At 42.3% G+C, this 17,124-nt stretch overlaps 1 protein-coding gene across 1 annotated transcript in view; it reads right to left on the bottom strand.

The window, feature by feature from the left end:
* CCNYL1 (cyclin Y like 1) overlaps positions 1-17,124 on the bottom strand; it is a 78,870-nt gene that overhangs the window by 55,396 nt on the left and 6,350 nt on the right. The window contains exon 2 of the mRNA XM_075829880.1: positions 6,629-6,703. Within this exon, the coding sequence (XP_075685995.1) occupies positions 6,629-6,703 (75 nt within the window). The remainder of the gene's footprint in view (positions 1-6,628; positions 6,704-17,124) is intronic.

Raw genomic sequence — 17,124 nt, 5'->3', positions numbered from 1 at the left:
CGTGCAGTTTGGAGTGTGGCAAATGCTCAGCATAACACAGTACCGGTAAAGTAAATGAGATTTCGGGAAATCACACGTACACGCGGTTTTTCTTTTCTGCACGTAAATGGACTGCGGTGTGTATTGTAAAATACGCATGACAATTTATTTTGCGTTTCCGCTTGCGGATGGAATAGTTCTATGGAAAAGAGAACCAAAACCCGCAGAACGAAAACGCACCGATCTATGCATCAAAACGTAAAAAACGCACGATTAGGCCTCATGCCCACTTTAGTGTTTTTCTTCAGGGTGCTAGCTGTTTTTCTGACAGCTAGCCCCCTGACCCATTCATTTCAATGGGGCCATGCACACTTCAGTTTTTTGACGGTCCCGTTGCTCCGTTCCGATCCAAAGCAGAGCATGTCCTACTTTGATCAGAGATTCCATGACTCTGAGGCCCATGCAAGTCAATGGGACCGTCAAAAAAAACTGAAGGAACACGGAAGGCATTCGTGTGCGACGGAGCCGTTGCCTAGCAACGGCCGGGCGGACAGAAATACATTACAGATATATTACACTAATCGGCAGACACTTGTCTCTATCAATCACTGATAGAGAAAAGAGGCTGATTAAAAATAAAATAGAAAGCAGTTCATACTACCAGGTCGTTGTCTTCGTGACGAGTCCCTCCTCTTCCTCCAGTCCGACCTTCCTTTCTTACGCGGCAGCCTGTGATTGGCTGCAGAGGCCGCTGCAGCCTGTGATTGGCTGCAGAGGCGGTCACGTGGGATTAAGCGTCATCCCTGGAGGCCGGCTTTCTGACGTCATCCTGACGTGCGTGACTGCCACTACAGCCTGTGATTGGCTGCAGCGGTGGCATCGATGAAACGTCATCACTGGAGGCCGGACAGAAGGAAAGTATGAACTTATTTTATCTATTTTTTTATTTCATTAAAATTGTATTTTCCGAGCGCCGAGCATGGTACTGTCCAGGGTGCTGAAAGTTACCGCCGATCAGTGCAGCCCATTAACTCAGCACCCTGGACAGTACCATGCTCGGCAATCGGAAACACGCAGTGCACACGGCCGCTAAAACGGGCACACGGATCCGTCAAAAACGGCCGTGAAAACGGTGTCGGAAGTGTGCACGAGGCCTAAGGTGAAGTTTTTACATGCGAATCTCCTGCGGTTTTGAGCGGTATTTTCCGCAGGAATATACGCAAGGTGTGCATGTAGCCCTAAAGACCAGGACATATTTCTGTTCATGGTCACAGTATGGGGATAGCGTGTCACGTCAGCCCAAACCAGTTGATGACGCTCTTTGATTACACGGCTTGCTTCAGTGCAGAGAACAGAAAATAGTGAGGACTGTCATTAGCCTGTAAATCCAAGGCAGGCAGGAAGAGGTCAATAATGAATTTCAGTCAAACATACGTCTGTTCAGTGCAACAGCTTCGCTTTCCTCTGATCCCACTAAGACAGAAGCAGGGGGGAGTATTTTGCACAGCAGCGGGCAATTCTAAAGTGGTTAATAAAATCCCCCCCAAAACAGCTCATTTTAAAATTGGTCCCCCCCCCCACAAATAGCTGGTAAGGTCCAATTTCCATCACGTTCATGCCCTCCTAACGTGTGTGTTAAACGTGTTCACAGGGCCAACAGTGTCCCTTTGGTCTCTGTTGGGTTGGTATATGCCAGTATACTTTATGGAATCTGTTACAGGCCTCCGTTAAACATATGCGTCAGGAAGTTCTAGTAACGTAACCGTCCATACACGGACAGTTATCACTGCAGCTTCCAGATGCAGCCCTTCCCACACACACTGGCCACCATTCTAGTCAATGTCTGCTCTGTGGCATTCGTTACAGCCTATGCTTAACGTATCATCAGGAGCTAGTTCCTGAGGTAGAAGTTAAACGTAGGCAAAGAAATGACACGTGCACAGGGCCTAAACCGCATCACACACAATTGCAAAGAGTACATTTAAAAGCAGAGGGCCACAGCTGAACAGAAAACAAAATTGACTGATCACAAGGATTTATTTTTTATAAAAAAGACAATTATTCTGTGTGACTGACACTTTCCCTAGCACATATGAACTGCACTATTGAGTTCAATATGTGAAAACGTAAAAAAAAAAATTTGAATTCTAATGTGGGCTTATTTTAAGATCTCTGGCATTTCCATGTTGCAGTTTAGGTATAAAAGTAGGACTTAGCACTTATTCACACGACAGGGTTTCCCGGCCGGGTGACGGCCTTTCATAAATCGGCCGTCACCCGGCTGCATTAGGAACAATAGACCCCTAATGGGGTTATTCACACGACCGATTTTTTGACGGCCCGGGAAACCTGGCCGTCAAAAAATGGGACATGCCCTATTTTCGGCCGTTTACCTGGCCGCCCGGCTCCCATAGAAGTCTATAGGGCCGGGTAATACACGGCCATCACCGGAATGTGTCCCGAGTGATGGCCGGGTCTACCGTCGCTCGCGCTCTCTCTCCTCCTCCTAGTGCAGAGTGCATGTGAGGAGGAGGATCTTTTCTTGCTCCCTGTAGGAGTCGGAATCCCCAATCCCCGTCCGGGGATTGGGGATTCCGCTACAGGAGAAGTGCGTGACTACACTGTCCATATATGGACACAGTGAAGTCACTCACTTGTGCAGTGGAATCCCCGACTCTATGGCCGGGGATTCCGCTACAGGAGAAGTGAGTGACTACACTGTCCATATATGGACATTGAAGTCAGTGACTTCTCCTGGAATGTGGGGGGGGGGGGGGGGGCAGGGTGGCATCTACAAAGGGCTGTGTGTGGCAACAAATGTAAAATGAAATTCATCCGATTTTTAAAACGGACAGGGAAAAAAACCGGATGCAAAACGGGTCAAAATCGGCCATTAAAAACGGCAACACGGCCCGGAATCGGAACGGATGCAAACCGGCCAGGAAAAACAGCCGATTTTATCGGCCGACACTCGGACCCTGTCGTGCGAATGAGGCGTTAGGCTGGAGCAGCTATTGATACTTGCAGTGTGACGCTTCACTAGTAGTAATAACAAATGTATCTGTTCTCTTTCTGCTTTTGTTTTTAATTTCTTCGTTCCTTTCAAATTTTCATCTTCATTCAAATTCCGATAAATACCTTTGATGAAAGGCCAAAACATATTCCACCATATGACATCTGCTTCAACCGGGGACTGGTGCTGGGAAAGCTCTTCATGTCACAGTCCATACATGGCAGGGCCCCAAAGGAATACAAAGATGGCAGACCTGGGGGCCTTCATTAGGCCCCCGGGCTGACATGACAACCTGCGTCGCCGGCCAATCTAGTCACGTGAGGGAGCGACTGCGTGTTTAAGGGGGCGGCCCCCTTGTTCTAGCAATTAAAATGCTGCGATCGTGATTGACTGCAGCATTTAAGGTGTTAAACGGGCAGAATCAAAGTGATCTTTGATTCCGCCTGGTGTTGGTTGTATAACATAGCAGTCACCTGCTGAGTATGGAACAAGCTCAGCCCGTGAGTCCGCTCCATACTTCCACTTAAACAGCTGTCAAGTACATGTACGTGACACGTCGTTACAGGGTTAAAAGACCTCCAGTGGAAACAACTTTCCATATCTGCATTCTCCACCTGACTGTATACCACACTACACTTTTATGTATACTGTACTTACTTTTTGAACTGCTGCCTTGTCTGATTCAAAAACGCCTCCATCTTGATTTAGATTTCCCCAGCTTTCCCCTATGCTATCAATCCCATGATGCTTAGGAACAGCATCACATGACCAGCTCAAGACCATACCATTTCTGCATGCGGGGGGACACGGTGATGATCATTCTCTCTATATTCTCCTAAATAAGCAGAGAAGCCATAAGTATACAGACAGGGAGGCTGCACTATATTATACCGGTGTGACAGGAACCTGTCTAAGTATCAACGGTAGCCGATAATAGAAGTTTCTGTCCCACCCTGTGCAGAACTAGTGTGGTACAGGAACTGCTGAAGCCTGCGATGGGTGACACATAAAACTCCATAGAATGTAGTAGAGACAGTGTCACCGAGCCGGATTCACACCGGTGCTAAGCAACCATCCCATGTGATCGAGAGCTACACTGCAACAAAAAGAACAGGTGAGAGACTGACACGTGGAATACCAGAATGGTACACATGGGAAATTTTCGTTTTGGCCGGAATGCCCCTTTAATAGTTATTCGAGGATCTGCAAATTAAAAATTCCACGGAAATTCACTAGAGTGTAACCAAGACATTTACAGAACAGTTTATTTAGAGAAAAAAAAAACAGGACAAGCTAAACATTCCTTAACCCCTTCCCGACCACCCAATGTAGATTAACGGGCTCCAGAGCTGGGCCTTGTGCCTGCAGCCCGTTAATCTACGTGTGCTCCTAACAGAACACACAGGCGGTCCCCGCAGCCCGGCATCTCCCAGTTCAGGCTACTACTAGCAGCCTTAGTACTGGGGGAAAAGATCAAGTCAGATCACAGCAGTGATCCGAACAGATTAACCCCTTAAATGCAGCAGTCAATAGCGACTGCCGTATTTAAGTTGTTATAGCAACATCGGCACCCCGCTACGCGATTACGGGGGCCGATTGCTATGGCCACCGGAAGCCTAACAAAGGCTTCTGGTCTGCCATCTATGGAAGGCGATTAGGTCCTGATAGAGGCAGGACCTAATATGCCCCCGGGCAGTGTGAAAATGACAGGTATTATAACGATCCAACAATTGGACCTTCAAGTCCCTAGTGGTACTATTAAAAAAAAAAAAAAAAAGCCCTTACCTTATTAGAAAAAAAAAAGTATGCATAAAATTGGTATCACCGCGTCCATAACGGCCCGAACAAAAAAAAATGACATATTTTTATAATCACTTCAGCTCCCAAATAATTGCATAAATAAGGATCAAGAAGTCAGGTACCCAAAAATGGTACCAAAAAAAACTAGTTTGTTCCGAAAAAAACAAGCTCTCACACAGCTTTCCTGATATATAAAAAAAAAAAAAAGGAGGTTGTAGCTCTTAGAATATGGCGACACAAAAAAGAAATAATTTTTTTTAAAACTGTGATTTTATCATGCAAACACCGTAAAACATAAAAAAAACTTGTATACGTATGGTATCACCGTAATCGCATCGACCCACAGAATTAAATATGTCATTTATAGCACATGGTGAACACCGTAAAAAAAATAAAAGAATAGAAGCTTTGACGGCCTAATTACACTAAATTCAGCAAAAATCCTATGGGATCAAAATGCTCAATATAACCCTAGACAAATTTTTAGGGCTGTAGTTTCCCAAATGGGGTCACTTCTGGGGGTGTCCACTGTTTTGGTCCCTCAGGGGATTTGCAAATGCGACATGTAACCCGAAAACCAATTAAGTAAACTTGAGCTCCAAAATCCAAATAGTGCTCCTTCCCTTCAGAACCCTGACATGTGTCCACACAGCCGTTTATTACCACATATGGGGTATTGCCGTAATCAGGAGACATTGCTTTACAAATCTTGGGGTACTTTTTCTTCTTTATTCCTGGTAAAAATGTATACATTTTTACGTTTTATTGGAACAAAATTTAGATTTTTCATTTTTACGGACCAATTCCACTAAATTCAGCAAAAAACCTGTGGTGTTAAAATGCTCACTATACCCCTTAATGAATTCCTTGAGGGGTCTAGTTTGCAAAATGGTGTCTTTTTGGGGGTGTTTCCACTGTTTTGGCACTACAAGACCTCTTAAAACCTGGCATGGTGCCTAAAACATATTCTAATAAAAAGGAGGCCCCAAAATCCTCTAGGTGCTCCTTTGCTTCTGAGGTCTGTGCTTCAGTCCATTACCACACTAGAGCCACATGTGGGATATTTTTAAAAACGGCAGTATCTGGGCAATAAACATTGAGTTGTGTTTCTCTGGTAAAACCTTTAGTGTTACAGATTTTTTTTTATTAAATTGGATATTCCGACAAAAAAAATAAAAAAATAATTTGTACATTTCCCCTCTACATTGCTTTAATTCCTGTGAAACGCCTAAAGGATTAAGAAACTTTCTAAATGCTGTATTGAATACTTTGAGGGGTGCAGTTTTTAAAATTGGGTGACTTATGGGGGTTTCTTACATATAAGGCCCTCAAAGCCACTTCAGAACTGAACTCGTAACTATAAAAATAGGTTTTGGAAATTTTCTTGAAGTAGTGAGAAATTGCTGCTAAAGTTCCAAGCCTTGTAACGTCCTAGAAAAATAAAAGAATGTTCAAAAAAACGATGCCAACATAAAGTAGACATATGGGGGATGTTAATTAACAACTTTTGTGTGGTATTACTATGTGTTTTACAAGCAGATACATTTAAATGGAGAAAAATGCCAATTTTTGCAAATTTTCTCTAAAGTTAGGAGTTTTTCACAAATAAATACTGAACTCACATTTTTCCACTAACAAAGTACAGTATCTCAGAACTGCTTGGATAGGTAAAAGCATTCCCAAGTTACCACATAAAGTGACACGTCAGATTTGAAAAAATTGGCTGCGTCCACAAGGCCAAAACAGATTCAGTTCTGAAGGGGTTAAACACAAGTGAAGCTTACCCTAAGAAATGTAAATAGGTTACAAAGTGGTCCATGCAGAAGGTAAACTCACCATCAGTCTGGGATTTACTGAGGAATATTGTGCTTGCTCTTGGGTGATCAGAAGGGTTAGATTCAGGGGCCAGGTCTAAAATAAAAGAAAAATTATTATTTTTTGAACATCAAACTTTAGAATAGTACAAAAGCGTCCATAAAATGACCATCAGTAACTCACAATGTGCATAGAAGAGATTTGAGAAATTCGATGAGGATTTTACTACATGCTTTAGGGCTCTTTCAAGTTATTCTGTTCAAGGACACGCTCGGCTCTCCATTTTTAGCTGCACATTCACCTTGTGTTAACATTGAACATACTAGCAGATATCAGTTAACATAGCAAGTATAATATGGTATAAAAAAAACACACACAAGACATACATTTATGTAAGTTGTTTATTTTTAAAGATTATACATGGGAGTTTATGGGGGAAAATGGCAAACGACTGACGCATTTTACAAGTTTGTTTAACATCTCACGGGATCTGTCGGGTTTACGGTATGTTCCCACCGTTTTTTTGCAGGCTGAAAAATCTGCCTTATAATTCCTTCAGGAATTCTGTGGCCGATTTTGACCTGCCTGCACTCTGTGCCGTGTTTTTCGGCCATTGTGTGCCAGGGGCAAAAAAAAAAAAAAAAAAACACGCAGCAAAACCAGTTTCTCTGCCTTCTATTGATGTAAATGGGAGGTCAGAGACGGAAACGTCTAAAGAGTGAGCAGGTTTTGTTTTTTAAATCAATGGGAAGAGATTTCGGCCTTTTTGGCACGGTTCCCGACGCGGTTTCCACATAAAAAAAAAAAAAAAAGAGACTGTGTGAACTAGGCCATAGAAAGAAGTTAAGTGAGGACGTAACTGTATAGAACATACTAAACAAAAGCAGCTTAGGTCACACAGGGATACGAGTGTGGCACTTACACCAAGAACGCACAAGAAAAACTAGAGGAACAAAAACGACACCCAACCCATCTCCTTATCAGAACCCAGCCCAAGAATCAAAAGATTATATATCCCGGGACTGTTCAAATACAACTGAACCACACAAGTCTTATCTAAAGCTCATACCAAGTCACTATAAGAGCCAGTCACGAAAACGTGTTTTCTTAACAGCTAACATTACTTGGGCTTCACATTCAACTGTATTTATTCACTTCCATAACGCAGCTCGGCACGGGTGCCGCAAACTTTATCCAAAATTTAAGAGTAAACCGTCTGGTGACAGCAGCTAAACCACTCAGAAAAGCCTTTGGGAAAAGTTTTATGAATTATGACTGGGAATTGAACAAGTGTTAGGGGTAATATGACAACCCTAGGAACTCTGGTCAGGGCAATTACCTGTTATTTTTCCCACAAGCTCAATAGGTCAGTAACAGGGCATGTGGAGGGTTAAATAGGGAAAGTCATCATTCCTACGTCCTGCCTCAGACTACACAGATCTGCAAACATCTGGAGGGACGAAACCAAAACAGTTTACTGGCGTTTAACCCGGACTATTGCCGGTGTCAGTTTTAACTAGGACCAGTAGGTATTTGTGTTCTTGCAGTGGGCCCAGGCCTTTGCAAACATATTCAGGCCTTTGGCGCATCACCTATCACTACTGAAGTGACCCTAATCCTGAACCCCTGATCCTACACTTAACACCCTAACCTATGAAAAAGGCAGGTGTACAGGACATAGCTACATTGCTTAGGTTTATTGAATGAGAAGTGTTATTAGGGCCCCATACGACAAGATTATTTGTACACTGTATCTATGTATTATTTGGGAAATTATATGGCACTCCATAGGGAATGGCAGTAGTCAACAGAAGATACTGCACAGGGCACCATCCTGTGTCCGGTCCTGCACTCATCTATTGGCGTTTCTAAGCTACGGTGGCTTATTGTTCGGGCAGTTAAGAGTTGCATTTTATTATTATTCCTGACTTTTTGGGCCTGTGGTAGTGTTTGTGGTCTTTTGGATGATCTCAGATTTCATCTATAAAGTTGCCCTATAGTAGTGGGCGATAGCTGCTGCATAAAGTAATAAACATCCAGTTGGCTAGGTAGGAGTTGGTATTTCTGAGTACCACATTGAATGCACGCCTGCAAAAATCAACAAATACCATTTTATATCCGAGGCCATAAGAGTAGAGGATAAACCTTAGTGAATGACCTGCCGACCAACTCAAGGTCATCAATAGGCACATGCAGAATGGTATTTGATAGATAGCAAGTTGTCATCATTTTTACTTGTCCTTCACATCCCAGTCATGGTGACTGTTTATTCACTCAGTGTAGCGTGTGACCGTAAGACGAATACATGGAATTTGGATCCTGATAAGTAAATCACTCAGAAACTGACTCCAGCATTCAATGCAATACCATGTAGTCAAAATTATATAACAGTACAAGGGGGATTGATTTATACATAGTCTGTGCAAATCGTTTCAATACCATTTCCTTTCAATTGCAAATTATTGAAGAACTAAACCTCTTTCCAAGTCGCAGTACTTCTAACACTAGTGACAATAACGAATATTTGATGTTTTAGGGTCACTAGCCTTTTCCATTAATAGGCAGAGTAGGAAATCCTGAAGTTCCGGCCTGTTGGAAAGAATTCAGAAGTCATTCCTCAAGCGCGTTTCCAAGTACATTTAAGGAACAGTGTCATCACAAATATTTTATTTATATGTTAAAGATGTTAGTGCCTTAATATAAACGTTTATTTTCATTTGTGTGTTTGTGTTTTACTGTTTCTTTTTTTCACACTTTTTTTTCCCTATGGGGGCTGCCATTTTTTGTTCCATTTCTGTGTGTGTCGATTAACGACACACACAGACATGGAATACGGCAGCCACAGTCCCATAGGGACTGCGAACGGCTCCCGTCCCATTGACTGCCGTGTACGGCGTCTGTGTGGGAACTGCGCATGCGCCGCTCCCACACAGTCCTATTCGAAATTGGCGCCGTCCGGCGCCATTTTCCTGTGGACCGGAAGTCGCGGCCGGACAGTAATATTACTACTTCCGGTCGCGGCTTCCGGACAAGTGCACATGGAACAGCGGCAGCAAAGGGAGCGGACGGGCCGCGGCGGCAGGAGCAGGTAAGCGATTTCAATGTATGTTAGTGTTTGTGTGTGTTTACTACTGCATGTAAACCTACTACACTGTGGGTTACCTCAAAAAATGGCGACACACAGTGTAGGAGGTTAAACCTTTCAAACCCCTCGTTTATCCCGGCACTAGCCAGGATAAAGGAGGGGGGGATGCTGAGCGCTCACTAGAGCGATAGCTTTTAACCCAATGTTGCAATGCTGCAATTTTGGGAACTAGCTCCAAACAGCTCCATCTAGTGACCAAAAATGGGTAGTATTATAAATTTGAAAAAATTTATAATATTTCCTGACTCGCGAAAAAAATAAAAAAAATTTGAACAATGTTTTATCACCCACACACTAAATGTTTCAATTTTAAAAAAAAAACATGTTTTTGGGGCGACACCATGCCTTTAAAACAAAAGTTCACATAGAACAAAAACATCTACATCCAGTTTGTCTGCAGAAATCTCTAAGCTTACTCATTTTAATATCTTGGGGTTCAGGCCTGAAACTTGGAGTTATAATAGTCTTGCCTCTTAAAGAACCAATTGCGATGTAGCTAGATTCTTAAACTACAGCGCTGCTGGTGCACGAGGTCAGTAGTTAATAGGATTGAAGCATTCCTGCTATGATCCCTTCACGGAGCGCAGCCATCGTCATCACACTCCTTTTTATTTCTGGAAATAAAAGTCCTACAATTGTTGGAACTAGAACACAACTTTTACTAGACAAGACTCATGGAAAGCAATAAATTAACGGGGTTTTCGGAGACTAATATCTCCCCCCCCCCCCCTGCTATACATGATGAAGGCATTTTTAAATGCGTGGGTATTCCCTTTGCGCTGTTGAATGCAGGGAAACATAGTTTTCAGCATCATTCTGAAACTAACTGCACACCGACAACAGGAATACAATGAAAACGTAAAACGGTGATGGAGGTATACAATGAAAAAGGTTTCTCTATACTGCTTACGGATTTATGGATAAACATATTAAAGATTTTTTTTATGCAAAGAGTTGCGCCTAGAGGGAAGGAACAAAGTTTGATGCTTTTCTTTTTTTGGGGTCTATCAAAACTATATGCAAACGGCACTGTGAACTAGACCTAATAAACTTTGGAGGTTCCTGTAGCCACAGGACGCTGGTGGGGAACTTATTGAAGGCTTTATGCCACTTTTGTGAAGATAAAAAGACTTTGTGTACACCATATTTGTGACTTCACTCCACTCGCCATTTTTAAAAAGGTGGCGAAAAAAGTGGGCAAGGTTTAGCAGGAGGGCGCAGGGCTTCCCACGGACCGACAGATTTACAAACGGACACCAGAAACTGGTGTCAATTATGGAGCACATCAAAGCAGGCCTAGATATTTTCGGGTGCACAAAAAGGCAAAGATGTGGGGAAAAAAAAAGTATATTATATATATATATATATATATATATATATATGCACCCGCCTCATAAGATTTATCAATTTCATGCGGACATATGTAGTTGTTAAAGACAGACATATGGAACTCCAGTCTTTGTAAATTTACCCAGATTTTGTTTTCTTTTTCAGGAAATAAGACAAAGCCAGTAAGACCCCATGCACACGCCCATGGTTTTTATCCGCAATTTTTAGACTTAGAAATGAGCGGCAAAAAACATCCTATTTTTCGCATTTACGAAGCGTACTCCTATACTTGTTACTGTGAGCGCGGTCCGCAAATGCGGAAGACACTGTGGCCCGTCCGTGCATTATTTGTTGACCATAAATACTGCATGGACGTGCGCATTCAGCGTGAAACTGCAGAATAATTGTCTGTTCACATCTGCGTTGGGGTCCCGTTCTGACGTTCCGTCGGAGCGGGACCCTAAAAAGACACAAACTGAAACCAGAGGTTTCCGTTTCCATCACCATTGATTTCAATGGTGACGGATCAGGTGCCCATGATTTCGGTTCGTCTCTGTTGTGCACCGGATCCATCATTTTGCCGAAAATCAGCTCGTCATCTGAATAGGATTTCTAAAATATTTGCACCAAAATCTGCAGCAAGTGCATGGGGCCTAAAGGGGTGATTCAGTAAATCATTTTAATACCAAAAGTCCTAAAAAGTTGTTAATAGCGTTTTTAAAGCGATTTTTTATCCTCTATTGCTTCCCTGTGTCCCTTTTGGTGTTGCTGCTAATCTGTGCCGGCGGGAGGGGGAGTTCTCTAAGCAGAACCAGTCTCCTACCTCTGGTAGCTGACTATATAGTTATCTCACTTTCCAATCCAGTTTAACAATCCTAAAGAGTCTCCTCCGCTATATTGCCAGGTTACTGCAGAGACTCTGCCCCTTCCCTGACAAGCAGGGCAGAAAGCCATTTCTATTGGCTGCTCTGAACAGAGGATCACTATGCACAGGTCTGGTTGTGGGGAGTGTGTGTATGAACACCCGGTGTCTACATACTCTTAGTAAATTGAATAACTGCAGTGGATTATTTTTGTTTAAGAGGACCTGTTGACCTCTCCTGACATGTCTATTTAAGTAAATACTTGTAGTATTTCCCATTTAATAATTCTGGAGCATCTTTTCTTACAACTCTACATTGTGCTGTTACTTGGTTATTCCGCCTAGAAATTTATGAATAAAATTGGCAACTGGGGGTTACAATTACACTGTCTCACTGTCAGCATTGATTGGACATTGCCAGTCTATGTAGGTTAACACCCCCAACTGGTAACACCCAGTTGACATGTTCATACATTTCTAGAAGGCATAACAAAGCAACGAAGAGTTGTAAGAAAAGACACTTCAGAATTGTTATTTCATGGGGAATACAAGGTCCTCTTTAGGGTATGTTCACATGGAGTCTTTTGCAGGCAGAAAAATCTGCCTCAAAATTTGACCTGCCTGCACTTTGTCGCGTTTTTCCGGTCGCAGCCATGGAGCTCCGCAGCCAAAAACAAAAAAAAAAACACAGCGAAAACCGCTTTCCCTGCCTCCCATTGATGTCATTGGGAGGTCAGAGACAAACATGGGAAGAAAGCATGACGTTTTTTTCCCTTTGCAGGAAAATCAATGGGAGTAGATTTTGGCAGTTTTTTTTGCGTGGTTTCAGATGTGCTTTCCACGTCAAAAACAAAGCCAGCTGTGTGAACTAGCCCTAAAGGAGTTTAAAAAAATCTGCATGAACATAACCCATAGGGTAAAATTTTATTTATACCGTATGATTAGCTGTGTGGAGAAAAAAAAAAAGTGGCAAAAATTGTGGCTCTCTCTCCCCTTAGAATAAAACAGTTATCAGTGAGTTATACCCCAAAATCTTACCTATTAAAAAGTTGTGTATATGTATGTATATATATATATATATATATATATATACATATATATAAAGGTTCACACCTACATCTTTCTGCTCCATCAGAGGAGCAGAACGACGACGATACTGGAAGAGCCGATTCGCCATCAGCACCCAACGGGAACCATTGACTTTGAGTTCCGTAAGGGTGTCGGTTTTCTGGAAAGAGAGCAGCATGCTGGTCTATGGTTTCTGGCATTTTTGTCCGGATCCATGACAGAGGCCCCTAACAGAGCCTCCAGTGCAGATGTGAACAGGCCCCAAGTATATTAAAGTTACGGATCTCTGAATGCGGTTATGAGAAAATATCACAGCACCCTGAAAGCCCAAAAAAATAAAAAAAAGTCACATCCTTAAAGAGGCTCTGTCACCAGATTCTCAAATCCCTATCTCCTATTGCATGTGATCGGCGCTGCAATGTAGATAACAGTAACGTGTTTTGTTTTCTTTAAAACGTTCATTTTTGGCCAAGTTATGAGCAATTTTATATATATATATGCAAATGAGCTTTGAAATGGACAACTGGGCGTTTTTTTTCGTTATGGCCAACTGGGCGTATATTGTGTTTTTAACTGGGCGTGTTTACGTGTATGACGCTGACCATACATTGCAGCGCCGATCACATGCAACAGGAGATAGGGATTTGAGAATCTGGTGACAGAGCCTCTTTAAGGCCTAGTTCACACAGTATTTTGGAGGCAGATTTTGACCTGCCTGCACTTTTTTTGCCCACGGTCATTGAGCACCGCGTACCGTGGGCAAAAAAACGCAGCGAGAGATGCTTTTTCTGATTCCCATTCATTTCAATGGGAGGCCAGGGGTGGAACCGCGGTAACAAAGGACAGGTCACTTTTTTCCTTCAAGCGGCTAAAAGCATAATGACTGACGATTTTTTGGCACAGATTCCGACATGGTTTCCTTGTCTAAATCAGCGCCAAAAAAAATATTGAACCGACCCTAAGAGGTTGAGAGGTCTAAGTACAGCAGCAACATACTATTAGAAGTCCAATGGTTCCATTAACCCTATTAAACTGGCTTCAGTATGCAATTTCAAATACTTTTGTGTAAAAAAAAAAAAAAAAAGACAAAAGTATAGATACCCTTATTGGCCAACCATAAAAGTTCTATATGCAGCTTTCAGAGCACAGAGGCCCCTTCGTCAGGCAATTTACAAATTAATGACTGAGAAACAGGCGCAACACTAAAGATGTTATACAAAGACAATTAGTACATGAGGTGATACATCATTAAGGTAAGCCAAGGGCAATAAAACTGAGGTTATAGGGGTGATGACTTCGGAGTTAAAGAGACTGTCACCACATTATAAGTGGCCTATCTTGTACATGATGTGATCGGCGCTGTAATGTAGATTACAGCTGTGTTCTTTATTTAGAAAAACGATCATTTTTGACAGAGTTATGACCTATATTAGCTTTATGCTAATGAGTTTCTCAATGGACAACTGGGCGTGTTTTTCTTTTTAGCCAAGTGGCCGTTGTGGAGAGAAGTGTATGACGCTGACCAATCAGCATCATACACTTCCCATTCATTTATACTGCACATAGAAATATAGCTATATCGCTACGTGCAGCCACATAAACACACTATAACATTACTGCAGTGTCCTGACAATGAATATACATTAACTCCAGCCAGGACATGATGTCTATTCACAATCCTGACACTTCGCTAACAGAATCCCGACACTACAGCACAGCAAGCGTAATCTCGTTTTAGATGTACAGGAGAACGTGTCAGTGATTTTATAGTCCTGCTGCATGTTTGGTATGTGGATGGTGTTTGATGACAAGATTTTGGTACAGGTCTTGCATTTTCTACTGTTGCAAGGAAAAATGACAGTCTCTGATGGTGATGAGATTCACTTCTGACCAGGAGATTCCTTAGGTTTGGTGGCTGTCACCACATTATAAGTGGCCTATATTGTACATGTCATCGGCGCTGTAATGTAGATTACAGCAGTGTTTTTTATTTAGAAAAACGATCATTTTTGACAGAGTTATGACCTATATTAGCTTTATGCTAGAGTGTCTCAATGGACAACTGGGCGTGTTTTACTACATGACCAAGTGGGTGTTGTACACTCCATTCATTTACACTGCAGATGGCGATACAGCTATGCGCAGCCACATAAACACCTTCCTTTAACGCTACTCATGTGTCATGACAATGAATATACATTACCTCCAGCCAGGATGTGATGTGTATTCAGAATCCTGACCACTTCTGTAGCGTCTCTGAGACTACAGCACAGCACAGAGAGATCTCGCTATGAATGACAGCTTACAGCATAATCTCTCGAGACGACGCCTGCTATGCTGTAACTCAGAGACGCTACAGAAGTGGTCAGGAGAATGAATACACATCACGTCCTGGCTGGAGATAATGTATATTCATGGTCAGGACACTTCAGTAACGTTAATGTGCGTGTGTGTATGTGGCTGCACATAGCGATATAGCTATATCCCTACCTGCTGTGTAAATGAATGGAGAGGAATGTATGACGCCGATTGGTCACTGATTGGTCAGCGTCATACACTCCTCTGTACAATGCCCACTTGGTCATATGGTAAAACACGCCCAGTTGTCCATTGAGAAAGTCATTAGCATAAAGCTAATATAGGTCATAACTCCGTCAAAAATGATTTTTCTAAATAAAAAAAACACTGCTTTGATCTACATTACAGCGCCGATCACATCATGTACAATATAGGCCACTTATAATGTGGTGACAGAGCCTCTTTAAGCAGGGTTTAGTATTTTTTGTCTGAGAGTTGTCTATGTGCCTCCTGGATGTTGTCAGATGTATTCAGAATTACTACAGCCCCTCCTTTTTCAGCTGCTTTAATGAGGTCTTTGTTGGATTTTAGTGATTTTGTTGCATTCCTTTCCTCCATGCTGAGATTGTGTGTTACTTTGTACTGTTGGTCCAAGATCTCAGATTTCACTTTTTTTCTGAAGCAGTCAATGTAGTAATCCAGAGGTTGATTGTATCCATGTTGTGGGGTCCAGTTTGTCATCTTCGCCTTTCTTGATTTTTCTTTTCCCATCCCAGCTTGTGATGTAATCTGCGGAAGTATTCCTCCACGTCACTGCAAAACTGGGCTCTGACAAGTGGTTTAGTGGGACAAAATGTAAGTCCTTTAGATCGAACATTCATTTCCATTTTGCTTGGTTCATACTGAGAGAGGTTTACAACAGAGGATGGTATATCCAAATGGTTATGTGGATTTTGCTTTCCTTCTTGTATTTTGAGACCCGCTCTCTTCCTAAGGCCTGATTCACACGAGCGCTGCGCATCGCGGACATGAAAAACTGCCATTTTTCACGTCCGAGGTGCATCTGTGCTCAGCGCTGCGGGATGCGATGTCAAGCATCCACCATAGTTGAGAGTCTATGGAGGGATGCAGGATGCGTGAAAAGAACAGACATGTCCTATTTTCCCACGGACCGTTGAAACAACGGCTGTGTGAACGGCCACATTGAATTACATAGGTCCGTGGGACAGTCGCTGTCTTAACGGCCGCCCCACGGACATTTAACACGTTCGTGTAAATAAGGCCTTATTCAGTGGAGTTTCTTTTGTTTGCAGACGATAAGTTGATTTTGTAACTTATTGTAGAATTCCTTTAATACTTTCTTGGTTAGACTTGATCCATGTCATTGTATTGTATCATTTAGGGAATTAATCTTACTTTGGATGGTTCTCTTGTTGTAAAAAAAAATAAAAAAAAATCCAATAAAGTGATTCCTCAGTCTTTCGGATGATCTGTAGCAAAGTTTCTGTGAAAAGTGAGTGTTGTAGTATATTCAGTTGGATTCTTGATCATGAGGCCTTTGGGGATAAGATTCTCCTTGTTACATCTGTTTAGGAAGAATATGTCACTATTCAGTTTTTTTTCCTCAGTAATTCATTTGTAAACTGCCTGACGAAGGGTCCTCTGAAAGCCGCATATAGAACTCTTATGGTAAATATAAAAGTATCATACCTACTATACTTTTGTCTTTGACACAAAAGTATTTGACATTGCATCTTGTTTCTGGCTAACACGGTGCTACACTTTTTACTGTACTTCGTGAAACTGGCTTCAGAT

This window comes from Rhinoderma darwinii, chromosome 6 (assembly GCF_050947455.1).
Source record: "Rhinoderma darwinii isolate aRhiDar2 chromosome 6, aRhiDar2.hap1, whole genome shotgun sequence".
NCBI classification, from domain to species: Eukaryota; Metazoa; Chordata; class Amphibia; order Anura; family Rhinodermatidae; genus Rhinoderma; species Rhinoderma darwinii.
The sequence above is the reverse complement of the archived record's forward strand: the minus strand, read 5'-3'. Positions and strand labels throughout refer to the sequence as shown.